Source organism: Carettochelys insculpta, chromosome 1, assembly GCF_033958435.1.
Source record: "Carettochelys insculpta isolate YL-2023 chromosome 1, ASM3395843v1, whole genome shotgun sequence".
NCBI classification, from domain to species: Eukaryota; Metazoa; Chordata; order Testudines; family Carettochelyidae; genus Carettochelys; species Carettochelys insculpta.
In genome coordinates, this window is record NC_134137.1 from 234774463 (window position 1) to 234797656 (window position 23194).

At 49.9% G+C, this 23194-nt stretch overlaps 1 protein-coding gene across 1 annotated transcript in view; it reads left to right on the top strand.

Moving 5' to 3' along the window:
• The window catches only part of LOC142013733 (scavenger receptor cysteine-rich type 1 protein M130-like), a 114325-nt gene that overhangs the window by 59111 nt on the left and 32020 nt on the right, over positions 1-23194 (top strand). Inside the window, exons 13-14 of the mRNA XM_074995542.1 lie at positions 15924-15942; positions 18454-18760. Of these exons, the coding sequence (XP_074851643.1) occupies positions 15924-15942; positions 18454-18760 (326 nt within the window). The remainder of the gene's footprint in view (positions 1-15923; positions 15943-18453; positions 18761-23194) is intronic.

Here is a 23194-nt window from a genome sequence, read left to right on the forward strand (position 1 = left end):
ACATTGTGGTATTAACAACATTTTCTTCCTGAAGTGAATTCAGATTCAAAACTCACTCTGAATCCAGGTGCATAAAGGGGAAATTGTCCCAGGACAACAGATGGCCATCAATGGCGAATTCAGTGGCCACTTTACAAACTGTAAGAGGACATTGATTTTGCTGAAAATGTCGCCCTCGTTTCACACTAACATGAAAGTGTGGAGGAAAAGGTTGCAACACTAGACAAAACTGCCTCACTTACCAGACTGCCAATCAACAAGGGAAAGACCAAGACAATGAGGATCACCTAGTCCAACAGCACCACCATCACACTGGGAGGGGATGACCGGGAAGATGTAGAGCAGTTCACCTACTCGGAGAGAATTATGGGCAGAGAGAGAGGAACAGACAGTGATATCAATGCCAGAATAGGGAAAGCAAGAGCGGCAATCAAGACTCTTCATCCCATATGGAGGTCACACAAAACATCTGCTGAGAAAATACTGATAACCTTCAACCCAAATGTGAAGAACGTGATCTTCTATCCAAGTGAGACCTGAGCCCCAACTCCCCAAGCTATAACACCTGCCCCTTCAGTGATAAGAGCTGAGGCTCCAGAATCAGGGTGATCAGCCATTACAAGACTCACAAATAGGTGGGTGACATGAAGACGTCCTGCTCCTTATCGAGTGACCACCAAGAGGCATGCAAGACCTGGCACACTAAAACGTCTTCCAATTACAAGCTGCAGACATTCATAAAAGTGCCTGGTCACAAATGAGGAGCTTTGGAACAGAGCAGGACAGGGACCATTTGATGTTCAAATCAAGAGAAGGAAGTGGGGCTGCCTAGGCCACACTCTCAGAAAACCATCTTCCAGCACAGTCCCTCAAGAGCTCACATCCATGCTCAAAGAAAACACAGAAGAGGAAGGCCTCGTACAACGTGGAGAAGATCTACAGATATTGAAGGACAAAAATTGGGACACCTCTGGGGTCATCTAGAAATGGAGGAGACTTGTCGATGGTCTGTGCTCCACCCAGAGTATAAGGATTGAAGTCAAGCCACATATGTAATTACACACATGGTGAGAAGAATTCCCTATTAGCAAGCAATATATAAGATGAATATTTCTGCCAAGACAAAAACCAAATTTGGTAGAACATTGGTAGACATTATGTCTCATTGTAACCTTCTGTTCGAAACTGTCTGCAACTTTATGTATATCTAGTTCTTTGGATAAAGTGTGCAGGGTGCATGAAGGGTCACAGGCAGCCCCCACCCAGTGCTCACTCCCACCCCCACCCTTTGCTTTCACTTTCAGTGAGTGCAAGGGCAGTCCCATCCCTCCTCTGGAGTGGCCAAGCCCAAGAGCAGTGCTATATTGATGACATCCTCTTCATATGGACCCAAGGTAAGGAGACCCTTGTAGACCCACAGTTTCCACCCCACTGTCAACCTCAGCCTGGACCAGTCCACACAAGAGATCCACTTCCTGGACACTACAGTAAAAATCAATGATGGTCACATAAATTCCATCATATCCCAGAAACCTACTGACATTATTCCTTCATACACGCCTCCAACTTCCATCCAGCTCGCATCACATGACCCATTGTCTACATTAAATCCTGAGATACAACTGAATCTGCTCCAGTTACACTGACAAACACTCATAGAAAGTTTATCAAGCATTCCTAAAACTTAATTGCCCATCCAGAAAGTAAGAAAAAGAATTGACAGGGCCAGATGAATACCCAGAAGTCACCTACTTCATGATAGGCCTAACAAATAAAATAGCAGAACGAGCTTGTCATCACCTACAGTCCACAGCTTAAACCCCTCCATCACATCACTGATTGTCTACAATCTATGCTGGAAAATTATCCATCAGTCTTACAAGCCTTGAGTAACAGGCCAGTCCTTTCCTGCAGGCAGCTGCCCAACCACCAATCACACCACAGAAGCATCAACCCAGCAACCTGTACATGCGACAAACCCCATTGCCAGCTCTGTCCACGTACCTATACAAGCAACATCATCACACAGCCTTAACCAATCAGATACATCTTGAGGGGCTCATACACCTCCACGTTGAATAATGTGACATACACCATCATGTGCCAGCAATGCCCCTCTCGCGTGCACATTTGCCAATCCAGGCACACCCTGCACCAATGGATGAATGGACATAAATCCAACATCAGGAATGCGAACACACTTAACCTCCCTGAACAATCAAAAAGGGATTTAAAAGTCACCGTTCTTTTACAAAAGAATTTTACCACAAGATTAGAGAGGGAGACATCTGAATTGGGATTCATTTGCAAATTTCACACTGTCAACCTTGGCCTGAAAAGGGATCTTAACTATCTTTTGCATTACAAGGGCAATTTCCCCACTTTTGATAGTCTCAGGAATGGAACACATCCAACCCAATTTGCTTCATTAACTGGTCCTGTCACAGACAGGTTACACATTTTATCCCTTCGCCCCACACCCTTCCAAGGAACATAAGTCCTGGGTTCTGTTTTTAATCTCCATTTTTCACCTGGGTTTTGTCCAAAAAAAAGTGCATCTTAACAAATACACTAGTCTGCAAGGTGTCACAGGAATGCTTGTAATTTTTGAAGATGCAGACTAAAACTTCCATCCCTTTGAAAGATACGTGTCTCACTCCCAGTCCCAAAAGAATGAGTCATTCACCACAGGTCAATTTCAGGTCCTTAAATCAAATAAATTGTGTTCTTCTTCACACAGAACATTGTTCTGAGTGGGGCTGGGGATGAGAGCTTTAGTAAGGTGGCTGTCACAGGCAGAGAGGACAAAACCAGCTCTCTCTCACCACAGCAGCTTGGGATGGTGGTGAAGTGCCTCTCCAGAACAACTGAGCTGGGCATATCCAGGGAAGGGGCGCATGTCCCCTGGCTGGCCGAGAGACACAGACAAACAGAGATACAAACTCTGTGTAACATATAGTACGTAAAAATCCCTTTCCAGACTCTTGCCCCCTGCCGGCCTAGGGGGCTTCTGGCTATCATGATCCCCATCGCTGGCCTCTTGCTGTTGCGCTTAACCCAGCTCCCATGGTCATTGTACAATTATAATGGTCTCCACTACCAAACACCTCCCTTTCCATTTTAAGAGATGCAGTTGAACTTCAGTTACATCCCATTACCCTGCCACAACCAAACCCTTACCTTGCTTGAAGCTATGATAAGAGGAAGCTGCATATCAGAATTGGTGGTCCGAGCTCTTATGGTGTGTGAGGAATTCTTTCACAGATACACTGATAGACAGAAAGACAGACACACAAAGTTTGTAAAATATACAGTACATAACGTAAGATAGCCTTGCAACTATCCTGATAAAATTGACTAAAATCTTGCACAAAGTCTGTCAGGTGTCAATGGAGAAGTAACTTGTCTGTATCTCAAATGTGTTTGTTCCTGTGATAACACAATGAAGAATTTAAGTTCCACACAAATTGTTTGGCACATTGTGAATGTTCAAGTTGATGGCCCACTGAAGGGTACATAGTTTGCCGGATAAATCATAGAAAAAGCTTATGTCAGCGCCATTAGATTTCCTGAATATTGGGTAAGATCAGAGTTTTATATTGATCTTGCTTTGTGGCTGGTTCTTTGGGATCAGAAGAAACCTTGACTTGATTAAAATGGTTGTAATTAGCCATTTTTCATGAATTTTAGTAAATGAATGGTGAAACTAAGGCTGGGATACCTACACAGCCTGCATTTCTGATATCTAATTTGCAGCTGTGGTGAGACAGGGCTTTACTTTTATCAGGCAAGGGGCCGAGTCAACATGTGTCTTCAAAAACAACAAGAAGTCCAGTGGCACATTACAGACTAACAGATATTTTGGAGCATGAGCTTTTGAAGGCAAAGGTACCCATCGATTACCACTGCAGGATCACCTCCACAAGTACAAACTTCAAATGCAGGGCTACACTGTCCTGCAGCAGAGCTCGATGGGTACCTTTGCCTTCGTTTCAGCTCAGCTAGGTTTCCTATCTCTCCCAGAATTCAGCAGCATCTCCTGAAGGGGGTCTTTGCCCACGAAAGCTTATGTTCCAAAATATCTGTTAGCTTCACTTTTGTTATTGGCTTGGTATTTCTTACTAAAGACTAAACACCCACTGTAGGGTGTGTCTTCCCGATTTATCAGCAACATGAATCTCGTATTCTCATCTGAGATTCACTGAGGCCTGGAAACAGAGGGCTTCTTTTTATCTATCTGAATAAAAATAAACTTTGCCATCTTCTTGGCTGGTGATACCACCTCAGCTGAACCAGCCCTCCCCACCAGTCTCTGTGGGACAGGACTCTCAGGCAGCAAAGGAAAACGATGAGGGACAGGGATGAGGTGTTCACCAACAGGCTCTGCAGGAGTGATGACCCCTGCGGTACCAGAAGGCGAAGCAGGAATGGGACACACAGCAGGGGGAGATAATAGTAGCCCAATTCCTCAACAACAACAACAAGGAACAGTGGCTGATGGAGCAACTGATGCACCTGGTGTTCACTGGGAGCAAATTCCACCACCAATACCAGTGGATTACCACGACAGCATCACCTGTACAAGTTCAAACTTCAGATCCAGGGCTACCCTGTTCTCTAGTGTACACTGTCCTGCAGCAGAGCTCGATTGTTACTTTTGCCTTTGTTTCAGCTCAGCTAGGCTATCTCTCCCCAGAATTCAGCTTCCTATATTCTCTTCACACTCTCTTAAACCCTTTTATTTGCCACCTTTTGTTTTCCGGGAGAAGAAGTGGACATATGACTTGCAGCTTTGCCTCTGGAACTTTTTTGATTATAGACATTGGTGTCGTGGGATAGAAAAATGGAGCACAACTCCATTAACCATGTGGGATGATGGCCGGCTCACAATCTTACAGATTTACAGATTTACAGATTACAAGGCCAGAAAAGACCACTGTGAGCATCTCGCCTAATTAATCTATCTCTAGCAATAGGGCAGTCCTGAATTAATTACTATTTGAATAGAGCACAGCTTTAGACAAACTTCCAGTCTTGATTGAAAAATGATATTGTAGGGAGTCTGCACAGCTACCTTTGTAGGTCATTCCAATGGGTAATTAACCTCAGTATTCAAAAACAGAGCTTTGTTTCTAGCCTGAATTTACCTACCTTCCATTCCAAGCCTCTGTATCTTGCTATAAGTTTGTCTTCAAGTTTTAGGAGCCTCTTATGAAAATTGTATTCATGTAGGTTCTTGAAGATTGTGACTGAATCATCTCCTAACCTTGTCTTTGAGAATCCCTCTTAAATATTGGGCACCGGAATTAGACACCGGTTGCTTATTGGGTTGTCACAGTGATAGATGTGATTGCTGTCATAGTAACTGAGTTATATCGTAAGAGGATTAGCATAGCCAGTTTTGATTGGTTCTAGCTTGTAGCATGGGGTGGAAGACATGGAAAAGGAGCTCTCTGTGTTCCAGGGATTTCTTCCTAAAATCTCTGATTCCAAACAATAAAACAACATGGCATCGAGGATGGGATTCCTGTGCTGTCTCCTGCAACAGAAGAAGCCAACATATGTAAACAAATCTTTTGTTGTTCTGAATAGGACGTCAAGGACAGGGTGGTGGGTGTCCACTGACTGTTACACAGCTGGTACAAACAGAAACTAAAACCAGGGACTTCTTTGTTCTGACTGACGTAAACCCCAGCGGCTGGGAGAGCCTTTTTTTTTTTTTTGGAAAGCTGTGACTCCCCTTACAGAATCACCTGCAGAGTAATGGCACATCTATAGTGAGCATTTTGATATTTTTGTTATTACAAATTACATGACAGAAGAGAAGAAGGTGCTAATAGACTTAAGTGTTGCAGGGCCGAAGTGGATAAGACCTACTCCCTAAAACCTCACCATGTTAGTCAATTTTTCTCATTTCTAGGACTATTGAACTGGTATGGAATATTTATCTTACGGTTACCAGACTGCTAAAACCACGTCATGAACTCCTTGGCCAGAACAAGGCCTGAGAGTGGACTGAAGTCTGTGATGTTGCATTTAAGAAAGCTAAATGATGATGAAATGTACATGGCTAAACTCAGAGGTCCTGATGCAGTTTGATTCCTCCTTATTTTAACAGTTGGCTGAAATGACTCCTTTTACGGAGTGGGAGCATTATCCCTTTGGGAGAAGATATCTCAAGAGCTTTTTTTTTCATGCATATTAAGCAATGAATTAACTCTGCAGAAATTGTGCATGATGCTTTGGGAATCATTTCTGGGATTCAGAAATTTCATCGGTACCCATTCAGACGTAAGTTTACATTTCTCACTCACCATCAGCTTCTGACCTCGCCATTTTGTCCACACACAGGCATTCCGCCTCCTACTCTGTTGCTGGCTAGTCATATGCACAATGGAAATTGTTGCTTTCTGGACACATACAAAAACAGATATCAGCAATCCATTCTGCATATGCATTTTGTCTTTTCAGGATACCATTCCCAGACAAGCCTAAATACATTGTCAAGAAGGAAATCTTTTAACTTGAGCACGCAGAGAACACACACATCACTGCTACTCGAGTTAAGACAGCAACTCATGTTGATCCAGTACTACCCAAGTTATGGACCCAGAGATTCATGGAACATCTCTATTGGGCTCTCAGGTCTCACCCAGTCTTGTCCCCTACATGTCCAGGAGGATGGACTTGTTGCTCTGCACTAGGTGCTTCCTTTGCAGACAATGAAAAAAGCTTTCAAATTCGTCAAAAGCATCTGGGCACCTTATTGTCCTACAGAAACGCACCTCTTGCTACAACCAAAGTGGTGTCCTCTGCCTTTCTCATGATGGGAAGTCATCTGTATACTTGCTGTGATCTGCTGAAACCTTCAGGACCATGACAAATTGTGCAATGTCTTCAGCAGGGTCAAGTCATCAGGTGTGTGTCCATGGCAAAAGATGGAACCTTTCGTCCTGGTCAGTTGGTTTTGGCTCAGAATTGTGCTTCTGGAGCTAAAGGGGTCCCCGCCACCATCACCGCTCACTGTTTCCTACACTGTATGGACTGCCCAAGATCTCCTTTCACAGTGAAATGGAGATCATCTGTTGCCAGGTTATGCCTGCCCCCAGGACACATCTTTAGTGGAGTTGCCTGATCTCACTCACTACCAGTGAGATACCAAGTTAAGAGTCACCTGTTCCTGATTCTCCTCCTCCATCACTTTCTGTGGCAAACACAAACCTCTTCCCTGATCAGGCTGACTCAATAGCCTCACCTGTTCACACATCGAGTCCCAGGCCCACAGTCAAGGTCACACCTCTAATACCACCATGTACAAGAACAACAGATGTTCACTGTAATCTACCTCGAGAACAAAGGTCTACTCAATGGCTGGGCCATTAATTAAGGTTAACACTCAAATATGTGGCAAAATAATCTCAAGAGTTAGCCAGGAACTGAGGCAGTCTACTCTCCTTCCCAAGTTTAGGGTTCGTTCTCTTAAGGGTGATATTTTTATTCATGGGGAGGAATATGTTGTGTATTGGGCTGCCATTGTAAGAGATTTGGTTGTTATAATTACAGGGTTAGTCCAGCTTGGTTGGTGGTAGCTTGTGGTGTGGGATGGAATAAACAGAAAAGCAGCTCTCTGTGTTCACGGGATTTCTTCCTAAACTCAGTGGCTTCACACAATATAACAGACACACGTTCTGCAGCAGTGGTAGAGCAAGTGCCAATGACAGAAGTGATATAAATTCCGTGTTCCTACTCAATAGTGCCCTCTCATTACATCAAAGGATTTCCTTCACTTTTGTGGAAACAGCATCATATATGGAGGTCACGTTCAGCTGATTATCCCCCATGAGCCCCAAATCTTAGTCAGAGTCATTGCTACCTAGGATAAGGCCCCCCATCCCATGTTCTGCATCCTTTGTTCCTTGATTTGGTGATATTAGAACATGTTATTTTCTTGTGTCCAAATCACCAGGAAATTTACATCATTCTGCGCCAGTGACCTAAATTTTCATTGTTTCCTGTTCCCCTAAGGCTTTTGTCATCTTCAAATTTTATCAGCGATGAGTTTTTGTTTACATTCATCATTGATAAAAAAAAATTAAGTTACAAAATTCCAAGAAGTGACCCCTGCAGGACCCACTAGAAACACACTCACTTCATGATAAATCCCTGTTTATATTTACCTTTTGAGATCTCTGTAAAACACTTACCTGGCCTAACCTGAGTGTGCAAGGTTAGGTTACATATAACATGTTAAAGCATATCAAAATGCTCCTAGAAAGTAAAAGAGAAGCTAAAAGAGCTGCAATGCAAGACATGTCAGGGGGGTTACATAACTGTTTTTGTGACAGCTAAGGTGTGCTTGATAATGAACAGAGGCACAGTGGGAATAATTAAAAAAGGGATAGAAAATAAGACGAAGAATATCTTACTACGCCTGGATAAAACTATGGTATGCCCTCATCTTGAGTACTGCATGCAGATATGGTCTGCTCACCTCCAAAAAGATATATTGGCGTTCGAAAAGGTTCAGAAAAGGGCAGCTAAAATGCTTAAGGGTTTGGAATATATCCCGTATGAGGAGAGGCTCGAGAGACTGGGACTTTTCGGTCTAGAAAAGAGGAGACTGAGGGGCGATATGATAGAGGTATATAAAATCATGAGTGGTGTGGAGAAAGTGAATACAGAAAAGTTATTTACTTGTTCCCATAATATAAGTACTAGAGAACACCAAATGAGATTAATGGGTAGCAGGTTCAAAACTAATAAAAGCAAATATTTCTTCACACAATGCGCAGTCAACCTGTGGAACTCCTTGCCAGAGGACACTGAGAAGGCCAGGACTCTGACAGAGTTTAAAAAAGAGCTCGATAAATGTTCGGAGGTTAGGTCCATAGACGGCTATGAGCAAGGGGTAAGATATGGTCTCTAGCCTTTTGGCAAAGGCGGGAGATGGATGGCAGGAGACAAATCACTTGATCATTGTCTTCAGTTCACCTCCTCTGGGGCTTCTGGCATTGGCTACTGTTGGCAGACAGGATATTGGGCTAGATGGACCTTTGGTCTGACCCAGTATGGCTGTTCTTAGCTGCGTCTACACGTGCACGCTACTTCGAAGTAGCGGCAGTAACTTCGAAATAGCGCCCGTCGCGGCTACACGTGTTGGGCGCTATTTCGAAGTTGAAATCGACGTTAGGCAGCGAGACGTCGAAGTCGCTAACCCCATGAGGGGATGGGAATAGCGCCCTACTTCGACGTTCAACATCGAAGTAGGGACGTTTAGACGATCCGCGTCCCGCAACATCGAAATAGCGGGGTCCTCCATGGCGGCCATCAGCTGGGGGGTTGAGAGATACTCTCTCTCCAGCCCTTGCGGGGCTCTGTGGTCACCGTGTGCAGCAGCCCTTAGCCCAGGGCTTCTGGCTGCTGCTGCTGCAGCTGGGGGTCCGTGCTGCATATACAGGGTCTGCAACTAGTTGTTGGCTCTGTGTATCTTGCACTGTTTAATGAAAGTGTATCTGGGAGGGGCCCTTTAAGGGAACGACTTGCTGTTGAGTCCGCCCCGTGACCCTGTCTGCAGCTGTGCCTGGCTCCCTTATTTCGATGTGTGCTACTTTGGCGTGTAGACGTTCCCTCGCTGCGCCTGTTTCGATGTTGGGCTGAGCAACGTCGAAGTTGAACATCGACGTTGCCGGCCCTGGAGGACGTGTAGACGTTATTCATCGAAATAGGCTATTTCGATGTCGCTACTTCGAAATTAGCTATTTCGATGTAGCGTGCACGTGTAGACGTAGCCCTTATGTTCTGATGGGCTTTTTAGTCGTTCTAGGCCTATGCAGCAAAGGAGTAGTGTGACTTCTTACCCTAACGCCATGAGATTTTAAAATATTTTCCTGTGTGTACGTTGGGATACACTCAGCCACTGCAGATGCTGGAATTAATGGCTCTCTCGGGAATTTGTGTAACGAAACCACATTTGTGTGTTGAAATCATTGAAACAAAGAGCTAATAAACCAAACTTCCTGCCCTTGGAATGACAATTCTGGCCTGGGGGCTGAGACCTAAATCAACAATTGTCCTGCATGTGTGGGACATTAAGACAAAGGGTAGAAAAAGATGTCTACAGTGAAAAAAGGACGTGTTGTCAACTCTCAATGGAGCTATTCCAGGAGATGCTTTTCTCCTCATGTGATGTCATGTCATTGCCCAAATAGAGCCTGTTAAATTCACCAGGATCGCATTCACTAGTCCCTGGGAGACTGACGCCAATTCCAAGAAACCCCAGGATAATGCTGGAGAGTTGGCAACCCTTACCCCAAGTTGGGACATTCATCAGGATGATAGGAAAGGGGAAACCGGTTTGACACTGCCCACTTCTGGTGCTCTCCACTCACTGTGCTCCTCCTCGTTAGTGTGAAAAGTCACCATAAAGTGACAAGTACATGACCCCTCTGTTTCCTGGTGTTCAGTAGCAGACTAGCTGTGAGCCCAATGGGGCCCAAGCCCAGTGGCCATGGCCACTTGGTGGGACCTGTAAAAAGAGGCGTCCTGTGCCCTCGCAGATGCAATGGTTGCAGCAAGTCCCTGGATCCTAAATTTGCTTCCCAGAAGAAGCCCCCGTGGGAGAATGCCCAGCACCCAGACCTCAGCTGCACTCCTTGGAACTGGAGGAGTTCTAGCTTCCTTCCAGGACCTCAGGGCTGGGGAGCTCTCACGTTCTGCTGTGGCCACAGGGCAGAGCATCTCCAGTCGGGGGGCTGCAGTGAGTAGGGAGTAGAAAGAAGCAAAGGGCTTGTGAGGACGCAGTGCAGGGTGGAATGGGGTGGGCTGTGGGTAGAATGAGGTGGAGCAAGGGGAAGAATGAGATGGACCCACAGGCAATGCTGTAGGCAGAAGGAGCAGCACAGGGATGGGACTGGTCTGGCTGAGGGCCCCTCTAAACCTTAATCTGCCTCTGGTTGAGTTGCCAGTTTGTGTTTTAGTGTAATTGTCCTTACAGTTGGCTGTAATTGGGTGGTAAACAAAGTCTTCCTGATTCTGACCCTCTGTGTTTGATTCACTTAAGAAGGATCTCAGAGAGCTCCCTGAGTGAGGAACCTGCTGTTAGTGGCCTGGGCAAGTAATTTACTACGTTTCATAGCAGCCTTCACATCTCATCTAAGCCAGGTTGATTTGTATTTTAACTGGTGCGGCCGGATTCTTTCCTCTTTAACATCTCTGTTAACAAAGCAGGAGATGGACCAATTATCGTTCATAATCAGACTGTCATTCCATTTATACCTGTGTCGCACGCAAAGGCCCGTTCAGTCGCAGACACTCCCAGCTCTGGGGCCTGACAGTCCCAAAGACCCAAAAACAGACACAGGAGTGGAGATGAGAGAAATAACAGAGAAGTGAATTCACCTGGTGGCAGCTGGTGCCATTTCCTCTTGTGCCGTTGCTGGTTAAGTAGGGGAAGGGCCGAGTGAGGGGTCCGGCAGCACTGGGACGGGAAGGTCACTAAAAGTAAAGAGAGGAAAGGGAGGGCAAGAGGCACAGTCACACCTCCCGACCTGCCCAGCTGGTCACGGCCAAGCGGTGCCCAGAAACACAGCACAGCGCAGTCTCAGGTAGGGATTTGGAGGAGGATCAGGTGATCACTGCAGGTTTTTGTGGGAGTTTCTCCACACAGGACGTGCGGTGGGGGAGAAAACACCCGGGTAACGAGGTGAAGACATTTCCTGTAACCCAGGTGTTTGGAACAGTCTCTGCAGTCAGAGTCTGATGGAGGTGGGTGTCAGCCAGTCATTGCTCTGTGCTTCGAGCCCCGGCCTTGTGCCTCTTCCTTTAAGGGTCGAGTGAACTTCTTTCTAAGAAGCCCTCCCCCTACTGACAGCACTGAAGGGGGTGTTGTGCACAGGGCCTGCTGGTACTGGAGCAGAGGGACAAGGCCTCCTCAGCAGGCCCCAAGCTCCACCTGTGTCACTAAGGCTCATGGTGTCGGCAGGAAACCCCAAGAACTGTTAGTAGAAGAACTGTCAATATAACAGGCGGTGCTGGACAATTCCTCCTGCACAACAGCTGCTCTGAGTGACACAACCTGGTTCTACCAACTTCTCCTTGTCTCCACTAGGGCACGTTCTGCACTGAGGATTGGTCTTGTGCTGATCAGCTTTGACACAGGGGATTTCTTCCCGAGTTTACAAAATAATCATCCTCCAATGTCCCCCAGTTGGTGCTCAGTACCGCACAGCCCCTGCCAGGGTGAGAAACAACACTGGTACAGTTTGTACCAAACTTTTCCCTCCCACGCCGGGAGTTGGGTGTAGCCGATGGTGTGAGACTCTGGGAAACCTGACGTGGGGAGGGGCTCCTCACTCATATATGGAGATGTTTGTTGGTTTCATGTTTTATTGGCTGTTTTAGCTGCATAAAGTGACAGATAAAACCACTGATAATAACTAAAAAGGCAGCTGGGTTTGCTATTGGCTCCTTCCCGCAGCTGATGGCAGCCTCTGAATCTATATATTTCCCTTCCACTGCTTTGTTGTCACTTGTCAGACTCAGAGGAGCCCTGGCAGGTCTGGAGGTGCAGCTAGTGCAGGGACATGTGGGGACAGCAAGTCAGACTGGCAATGAAGGGACATATCTGTGCTGTGGTGCTGTGGTTGCTTCTTCTTCTCCTCCTGATGCAGGACGTAACAGGTAAGTCTCCTCTGTTATTCCCTATGGGTGTTTGTTTAAATGGAACTCGGCTGGAAACTTTTAGTCAGTTTGCCATCTGTACTTGGGTAGGAGGATTCTACTTTTCCTTTCAAGATTGGACCTTCCCACTCATACTGAGTCTTTTGTTACTCTGAGATTGGGCTGGACTTCTGCTTGGGACTCCACCTTGAACTCCTGGAGAGAGCAAAACGTCCACAGCTGTGTTCAGCAGAGCCTCCAAGCTGGTTTCCCTTTTTATAAAGGCGAGGGGTGGCTGCCGGGGGCTCTTTGTGAGGGCTTCAGCGCTCTTTGAATTTACTCTCCCCTTTGGGACAAAATGGTCCAAATTTGATGAGTTCCTGGGTGTTTGTCAACAGACACTTGTTGTTGGGTGAGGGTTGGGAAGGTCCCAGGCTGTGCTCCACTGCCAAGAAAGGGGTGTGAAGAACTTTCTGTAGATGCCTGACTCGCTGAGATCCTGCTGTAATGGTCACTTTATGCTGCTGGGATTTGACTGTTATCAATGTGCCCATGTGCTAAAACCCCTGCCTGGGCATCGTTTTGGGATTTTAAATCCAAACAAATACATCAATAATTTGGAATCCCGCAGAAATGTCTGTTTTGTCCAGATATCGCGCGCAATGCCCTTTGCCCAGGAGGGCACTGAGCGCTATGCCTGCAGGAGGATTTATCCCCACCCCTCAGTACTTCTGCTACAGACTCCTCCCTGGAGCCTAGAATGGCCCGACCAGCACAAGCTGCATGGCAGAGGGGCTGTATCAGCGTCTCTCACGGCCATGTTGGTTCCATTCTCTCAAGGCCACCCCTGCCTAGTTTCGGGGCTGTTCTCATTCTGCCAGCACAGAGGGGGCTCCAGGCTCTTTGCCAAGCTGCATCCCAGCTCCAGGCAGACGTAACACTAGTGCCGGGCATGGGCTGAGGCAATGCATTATGGCAGTATGTGCTGGGGCAATTCAGGAGTGAATCCGACCCAAAGACTCCAGAACTGGTTAAAATCGGTTTAGAGTCTAATGTGAGCCCAGACATACTTCAAATACATACAGGAAGAGGAACCTGTAGGGTTGGAATTAGCAGGATCAGATCTTCCAGGGGTCTGGCCAGGCAGCAAACTGCTCAGCTGTAGCTGTTACATGGGAACCCGACATGCTGCTGCACCAGCCAGAGCAACTGTCGCTGAACCCGAAAATCAGCATTGCCTGAAATGGTGTCAGAGAGAAAAACCTGCCCTGACGTGTGTCTCCCAGACAGCTCCGTAACTGTGTGGTGAGCTGGGGACGGGGACCTAGAAAGTCCTGTGCAAACTGCCTGTCCATCATGCACTTGTAATTCCTATTTTAAATTCCCAAGAGGTTGATATAGAATGTAGGGGGGTTAGAACAAGATACATGACTGCTCAGCTGTATGTGGCAGAGTTTCACACAGTGATGTCAGGCACGTGTCCCGCTCAGTGCACTTTTGTTGGACTGGAGAACACGTGTGCACCGTCCTCTAGACAGTTTCCATGATTTATACAGTCACCAAGTAGCAGTTTTTTGCTGCCCAGCAAACCATCCAGCCTCAGGCAGCTCAGGCTGCTCTGGTGCCCCAGCAGCCTCTGGTTGTTGAAGGCAGAACTGCAGCACATTTTCTGCAGGAAAATAAATTCTGTATCCCTCAGGCAAGAATCCTGCACCTGCAGCAGTTGTTACCCAAAGGGACAGGACAGGACGTGACACAAGGGGCTTGTGGAGCCTCCCCTCAGTGATGGGGCAGATCAGTGGGTTCCCTCCCTCCTAAGAACTCCCACGCAGTGCAGCCATCAGCAGCAGAGAAGAAAGTGGCTCAAATACCACAACTCACAAATGCTAACCTCCCGCACCCCCACCCCCAGTCTCTGGTAACTGGCATGTAGAAAATCACACGCTTGGCAACCTCCAGTGCTCTGGTGTCACTAGGCACGGCCATATTGTGCCTGACTGGAAATCCAGCCCTGGGTGTCCTGAAAGGAGCTGGTAGCTGCCATGAGGGAGTCTTTAATCCCAAAACAATCACAGACCTCATGGAAGTCAATGGTGATGACAAGCACTGACCTGTAGGCTCAACAGGGGCAGCAATCAAGATGCTGTACGTAGTAAGAACGGATGTAGACTTTGGGTTCTCCTCCCCAAGGCTCCGGGGGTGTGGTCAGGGCAGAGCTAAAGCCAGGGGATTCCTGTGTTACCAATGCAGGAGCCAGGTTCCTGGTCTCTGACTGTGTCTATTGAAGCTCCATCCCAGTCTGAAGGAATTCTTACTGGGCTCCTAGAGGAGCAAAGAAACAAAGCCTGTTGGAGCTCACTGGAGGGACAGGCTGGGGGATTTCTGAGCAAGGGAACTGCCGGCTGTTGTTATTTTCCACCGTGTGCCAGGGAACAGGGCTGTGTGAGCACTGAGCTAGAGCAGTGTCAGAGCCTGGGGCCCTCCCACGTGTGAACATCGCTGAGATCACTTGGCTGAAAAAAGCCCCTTTTTAACTCGCGTGCACCAGGCCAAGGGCAGGGGCGCCAGTCACGGCTCTCGAGTTGCATGCTGGTCTTTGCAGCATTAAATGCGTCTCTGCCTCAGAGTTGCTCACCAGGAGCGCTGTCCCTGCTCTGTGCACATGGCCCAGCACTGGGTGGGAGAAGCACATGGCAGCAGTGGTGGTGGTGGCTCTGGGCCAATGGCAGTGCGGGTGGAGGCTCTGGTGAGTACTGTGGAGTGCCTGGCTCTGGGGGAGGGGGAGGGCGTTGAGTCAGAGGTGGGCTGGCTCGGGGTGCCTGGCTGTGGAGCAGAGGAGGGTGATAAGGTCAGAGCAGAGAGGCTGGGGGTGTCTGGCTCTGTGGAGGGGGACTGGGTTCGAGCAAAAGGCTGTGAGTACCTGTCTCTGGGGGAGGAGGAGGGCACTGAGCCACTTTTCATCTATCTATCTATCTATCTATCTATCCTATAAATATATACGTGTCTCTTTGCACTCTCCCCATGTGGCTTTTTGCACTCTATTTATGTCTCCTCCTCCCTAACTGGTTGGCCACCCCTGCCCAAGGGTTTCCTTTGGTACTTTCACCAACACAAGCGTTATAAGTACTGGGCATTGAAAGAACAGGGAGGTCTGGGCATATACTGGTGTGAACTGCCCAGTTCTCTGAGCTCCAGGGAGGTTCCATAAATATTTTATCCCAAGCTCAGCCATTCTGTGCTGCAGCCAGCCTGCTCCAAGGGCACAGTGGCATTCGTCAGGTAGCTGTAACTTCGGGCAATAGAATGGTGTCTGTGTTTGCTGCCAAGCACAGGGACAGGGCTGGGTCTGCAAACCTTGTTCCAGCGACCAGATCGCTCCAGCCAGTATCCCACGGTTATGTCTGCAGTGACTCCGCCTCACATTCCCTGTGAACGGCCTCTCTCCCAGCTGCCAACTTTGCTTCTGCGCAGCCCCAGAGATGCAAACAGCTCTACAGAAAACAGGGCTGTGAGGCTGGATCTCAGAGCTGGGAACTGGGAGAAAAGCCCGCGGCAGGGAGTGGGGCAGTGTCTGGTGGTGATCTGGGGAATGAGCAGCCAGTGGCTGCAGAGCAGAGGCCAGGTGGAAGGTGCGGGAGGGAAGGGAGAGGAGCCCAGGGGAGGAGGCTGGGAAGAGCCCAGCAGGGAGGGACCCTGGAGCAGTTTGTGGTGTGATGCTCCTGAGAGCGTTTACCCAAACTGCAAACCCGGCATGGATGGAAACCGTGTTACGCCAGCGGGTGCAGCAGCACTTCCAGCACCGCCGGAGACCCGGGCAGAGAGAAATGCCTGGGCAGCTCTTGTCCTTCCCAGCCCCACTTCCTGCTCTGAGTGCTGGAGCCTGTGGCGCTCGTGTCCGTGTGGCTGCGCCGATTTCAGGCCAGAGAGGCCGTTGTGGTTCAGCTCCGTCCTGTGCCCGGCCCATTGAGCTGCATCCCCAGGAGCCGCTCTTGGCCTGGAATCGCAGGCCCCACACTGGGCTGGCGCCCGACCCCTGGGGCAGTGGGGAGAGGAAACGCGGGGGGTGGGGATGAGCAGTATTGCCGAGCACCACAGGTTAAAAGACCTGAGACTATCAGAGCCGCCCAGCCCCGTTCCTCCATCTGCCCCGGGCGGTTCGAATCCCCTCGGCCCCTCTGCCCCTGCGGGGTGAGAACCACAGGGGACCAGTCGCCCTTCGCTGCCTCCGCACTGCACGGCGCCCCCTGGCTGCTCAGCTGGGGACGGCGCTTACCCTCCCCTCCCCTGAGATGGGAACCGCCATCCATTGCCCAGTTCTGCCTTCACGCCCCATCGGGGGCATGTCCTCTGGCAGGAGAGGGGAGCTGGGGGGAAAACCTGACAGGCTCTGAACTAGCCAGGGCAGCAGGTTCACATGGGCACACGGAGCTTCTCTTACTGCTGGGGATGAACTGGAGAAATTCCCACTGACGTCGGCTGTTCACTTCCCAATGTCCCGTCAGCACCACAGGGCTGGTTTCAACATTGTCAAAGAGCAAAACTTCACTGTCCCCCTCCCTCCACAGTGTCTCTGCCTGGCCCTGGGAAGCACGGCCCCCAGGCGAGAGACCTCTCCCCTCCCCTCCCCAGATCTCCTTCCATTGTGCCCCTTCCCACTTCCCACTCCTGACCTTGTTCCCCTCCTGAATGCTCCATCCTCTCCCCTGCTCCAGAGCCTCTCCCCATCTCCTTACCCCCCCGCAACACTTCTCCATCCTCCCCAGTGCTCCCATAAGTGACCCTACTCCAGGCTACCTCACCTCCCTCCCACCCTCTGCTCCACACCCATGTCCTCCTCTGCCTCTTGCTGCCCTGTGCTACAGCCCCTCCCTCCTGTCCTACACACGATCACCAGCCCCATCCCTCCCTCCTCCTTCTCCCCCGTTAGATCCCCTCTTCCCCCCGTGTCTCCCGCGGCCCCTCTGCTCTCCCTCCCACTCTCTCCCTCCCACCCTGATGCTTCACATCTCCTCATTTCTCACTCCTGCCTCCTTTCCGACCTCCAGCCCAACTCCCACTCCAGACTCACCTCCTTCCACCTGTTCCTTCCTCACCCCCTTCCAGACCTTCATCCCATCTCTCCATCCTGCCCCAGTACAGGCTCTCTCCTTGTCCCTCCCTCCCTCCAGCCCTTTCTCCAGAACCTCCCACACCCTTCTCACTGGCCCATTCCTCATCTTTACCTCATTCCCTTGCAACCCCTGAATCTGCCTGTTCTCCCCCAGCACCCTTCTTCCCCTTTCTTCCTTTCATGGGGTTTCTGCTGCTTGGTCACAGTTTTGGGTCCCCTTCAGCCCTGTGGGACATACAGGGACAGCCCTATTCCCTGTAGGCTTCAGTGGGAGATGGCAGCCAAATTTTCCCAGATCAACCTCACTCCCACAAACTGACAGACTTTATGGAGACGGTGGTATCTTGCTGGCTTCAGCTCCAGCGACAGGGACAGGTGATGGGGCCATTTGGAATAAGGGAAACTCCGGGAGTTGGCACCTTTCATCAGGTTCTCACGGGACAGGTAGAAACATCCAAATCACCAGACTGAGGAGAACACGGCAGAGCTGCAACACTGAGAGCCCCAGTGTGAGCCCTGCAATAGGAAACAGTGGTGCCATGAGGCAGCTCTGGGCATGTCCCAGTCTCCCGGCTGTGGGCACAAATCCCTGCTGCCAGACACAGACTCTGCTGTGATAACGCTGGGAATGGGGCTCCCTGCTCGCTCTGACCCTGCTCTGTGTCTCTCTCTGTGCAGGTGCTGAGGAGCTGAGGCTGGTGAATGGAGGCAGCCCCTGTGCCGGGAGAGTGGAGGTTAAACACCAGGAGCAGTGGGGGACGGTGTGTGATGATGAATGGGATGAGACAGATGCTGAAGTGGTTTGTAAGCAGCTGGGATGTGGAGCTGCTGTTAGTGCCCACGAGGAAGCTCATTTTGGACCAGGATCTGGATCAATTTGGCTGGATGAAATTGCCTGTCGTGGTACTGAGTCTGCTCTCTGGGACTGTGGGAAGAGTAATTGGGGTGAAAGTGACTGTTCTCATGCAGAAGATGCTGGAGTGACGTGTTCAGGTAAGAATCAGCCACCTCAGTCCTGACAGGCAAATCCCCTGAGACTAAAGGGCCTGAACCCCCAGTGTGCTCTGTGCCTGTGACCCCCACAAGAAATGAACAAAGCCAGGGCACGTCCTGTGGCTGTTAATACTGAGCTGTTACTGTTACTGTTCCTTTCACTGGGCACTGAGGATCCCCTGGTGTGACTGTGATGTGTTCCCATTTTCACGTTCACTGTTCACTCTTTCCTTTGCCTTTGAACAGCCCCACTTTACTGTTACTTTCAGAGTGTGAGTCCGGCACGGGAGGGTCGTGGCCCAGCTGTGCTACCTGTGGCAAGGGGTGGTGCTCATTTGGGAGGGACCTGTGACCTAGCCAGGAGCTGCCGGCTGTGCGAGGCTCAAGCTTGCTTATGATTTGGTTGATTGTTCGGGCACTAGTGGTGCTGCTGTGTCTGCACCACAGGCCCTGTGACCGTAGTTGGTAGCTGATAATTTGGCAGAAAATACTGGGATATAGTGGGATCATTATCAGGGAAGAAATTAAGGAAAACTGTCGCCTGCGTGCAAATAATGTGACCATTCCCCTGTAACCGCTGACTTCTGGGATTTCGAATATTGCCAGCACGAATTGAGTGCCAAACTTGCATTGACTTTCATTGAGCCAGTTACTCCAATGTGCCCATAGGCCAGATTTTAAAAGATATGTCATTGTCTAAAACTGCAGCGAGCTGTCCTGAGGGAGTCTTACATGTGCCTGCGGTTAAACTCAAGAAGTTTTGGAAAATCCCACTGGACACCTGTCTGCATTTCCAGGCACCTAAATGGCCCTTGAAAAGGTTCTGAGTCACTTTTGAAATGGTGCATAAACTCCAACATCAATGAGGTGTTTTGGAAAATCCAACCCAGAGAGTAAAATCCAGGCCCAGACCCTGGGCCAGAGTCACTGGAGAAATGAATGGAGATTGGTGCATTTATTGAGAACTTTTCCCACTTTCACAGGGTGACCAGGGACTGGGAGGAACCTTCCGGGATGGCCAGAATTAGCATGAGGCCAGAGCACGTCCCAGGCTGTTTTGTGCAAACCAATAGTAGAAAATTAAAAATCTCTGGTGCCTGGCAGATTCGGCACAGAGGCTGTCACATTATGGCGCCGTTTGTTGTGACTCAGTAGTTAACGCTCCAACTCCAGGCCAATTATCAGTTTTATGTTAAACTCTTCTCTTTTTAACACTCCACAGCACGAATACACTCTGGTGAAATAGCACCGAGAAGAGTAGAATATTTTCCTGTCATTCCAACAGTTTAAGCAGTTCCCCGGCAACTGGAGCTCCAGGCTGTGTTCCTTCTTATCCCTTTGCTGGTTTGAGCATTGAAGGGAAAAACGTAAAATTCTCCTGAGGGCAGCAGGTACCGTGGAGGGGGGTTTCTGCACCTGCTGAGAATTTAAAGATAAATAAAAAAGGAAGGAGGGAAAAATTAGTAAAAAGGCTCTTCATTACCAGGCCTTTGAAAGTTTAAAGATTTTGAACTATATTGGCCCTTGCAGATGTAAATTACCTAACTTGGTGTAAGCAGGGAGTGGGCTTGTTTCTGTAGCGCACTTTGCTGGCTTATGTACTTTCCTAGGGAAATGGGCCAGTGAAAGCATCTGAGTCCTCTCTTGCACCCAGAAGCCGGCCTGACCTCGAGGGCTCCCCTCCCACTCTCCTGAGGGACCCAATCTTTGCACCTGGTAAGGTGCGGGGGGGGTTGCTCCCATCCTCATTGCTGTCCCTCATCATTGTATACAGTCAGGGCTGTTCCTGCTGATGTGCAAAACATGCAGCTGAGTGGGGCACCATTGAATCTGGGGAGCTAAATTGCTCTAAATTTCATGGTGCCCTTCAGCTGGGTGCTGCATATGGGCTCTGGTGGCTTCCAGCCTCATCCCCCAGCCAGCTCCCGTCCTACAGGCGCTGTATCATCTCAGGCACTCAGCTCCAACCCCCAGCTGGGACCCCGTGGGCAGTGCCCATGCCCTGCACACCATGTCTGGGAGAGCAGCAGGAGCGCGGCAGCCCCCGTGGGTGCCCCGGGCACAGTGCAAAGCAAACACAATGGTTTAAAGAGCAGCTATTTTAGAAACGGGGTTGGTTACAGGAAACACACAGCCCCACTCCTTGGGCACAGGGGTGCCCCAAACAGCCATCACAGGAATGGAAGGGAGGCTGCCAGTCCGTCCCTCACACGTCCCAGGCTGTGGCTGTGCTACAGGGATGCTGCGGGTCAGACACTTGCTCTGGTGGCAGCCACTGGCACCCACCTTCATGCTCGAGGTGGCAGGGCCCATCTCCCCAGCCTCCTCAGGGGTTACAATCCCCCTCCAAGGCTGGCCTGAGAGGCCTCTATGCAGATGGCATCTCTGCACTGGGCTTGTGCTGAAGGCCCCCGTCACTCACCCCAGCAGCTCCCTGCACCCAGCTCCAGGCTGCTCCAGCCTCAGAACTGCTGCTGCTGCTGCTCTCAGCCACCAGAACCTTCCCCCCACCTTCCCTACCATGGTGGGAATGGACAGGCCGGTCAGCCTGCTCCACTCCACCCCACCACACTCTCCCAGCCCACTGGGCTCCACTTCTCCCCAGCCAGGGCCCTCAGTTTCAAGCTGCGGTGGTGAAGCTGATGTCAGTACTCTGGGAGTGGGTGTGGCTGGGCAGGGCTGGGCAGAGCAGGCTGCTGGGAGGGTTTGGATCCCACCAGTGCAGAGAGTGGAGGAGAGGGGCCAACCCCTGCTGCTGCCCCACACCAGGGTGTTCCCCAAAGTAACCTCCCAGGCCCAGCCACACTGGGACCCATCTCCAGGATGGCTGAGGGGCTGCCGTGAGACCTCACAGAGCTCAGGGTCTGAGGCGGCCACCCAGAATCGTCCTACATATAGGTCGGCTCTGCCCATGGGGTGGTGGTGGCAGGACTTTGCGATCCTGGAGGCTGGTGTGTGGTGGGGAGAGAAAGTGGGACAGGGAGGAAGATGTGAAGAGGGTGGCTGGCTGGATAAAGAGCCTGGGGCTGGGACTGGCAGACTGGGTTAGCTAGACAGGCGAACTAGAACAGCGAGTTGGGGGACAGACAGTGTGACTTGATGAGCAAGGAAAGGGGGAGCTGGGGAACGGCTGAGTGAGAAATCAGGGCCTGGGAACCAGTGGGAGGAACTAGGGTGCGTGAGGAGAGACAGACCAATTCCGTAATCAGGTGTGGGGAAAGTCTAAGACCTACTGGGCAAAGAAATGAGAACAAGCCCCCAGGGTGGGGTGTGGAAGGCTGAGAGCAGAGCTACCCGAACACACGTGGCAGCTGGGGTGTGAATCTCCCCTGCACTGTCATGCTGAGCACCACGAGTCCATGTGCCCTGTGCTGCAGCGCACAAACAGTTCTCTAGTGCACTGTGACGTGCTCCCGTTTCACAGCACCAGGGACATGTAAGTGCGCAGCAGCTGGGTCCACATGGACCTCTGGGCTGTGTCTGCGCAGCAAAGTTACCTTGAAATAACAGCAGTTATTCTGAAATAACTTTGGTAGTGTCCAAACAATGCACACGCTGCTTGTACCCGCTACGGTGCTATTTCTAAATAAGCCACAACGGCCTCCAGTGGCACAATTGCAAAATATCACCATGGACCTGGAAATGCCATTTCGACTTAGTTGGGGTGTTTCAAAACACATTTGTGTGTGTGGTTGTGTCAGTTCAAAATAAGATATTGTAAAATAGCTATTTTGAAATGTCTTCTTTCGGAAGAGTGCTGCCACGTAGACGCAGCCTTGGTGTGCAGCAAGAGAGTGTGGGGTAAATTTACACCCTAACAAGTGTTCATGGAGAGAAGCCCTGAGGTTGGATGAGACTTCCAGGGAGGGACAGTGGGGCTGGGGCAGACAGGACAAACCAAGGCAGTAGTGGATTGAGAAACAGATCAGCTGAGGACCCCAGAGGGGCAGGGCAGCAGAGGGAAAGGGGGAAAACAGAGACTTGGCTGGAGAAGCCAGAGGTGAAGTCTAGGACTTCCTGGGCAATGAGACTGGGACGGAGACGATTGAGAAGTGGAGCCTGGAACTGGCTAGAGAAGGACAATGGGAGTGGGACACGAAGAGGGATGGGGAAGAGACAGGACAGGGACAGGATGGAGGGGACTGGGTGGATGGTGTTGGGTTTCAGAGAACAGGAGAAGGTCAGTCACCACCAGAGCGTGTATCTCTCCAGAGCCTGGAATGGAACCTGCACCCGGAGATTTGCTGTCAGCAAATATTTGCCAAATGCTCCAGCACAATCTTGTCAAGTATCAGAGGGGTAGCTGTGTTAGTCTGGATCTGTAGCAGCAACGAAGTGTCCTGTGGCACCTTATAGACTAACAGAAAAGTTTAGAGCATGAGCTTTTGTGAGTTAACTCACTTCTTCAGATGCTGGTCCTGGAAATCTGCAAGG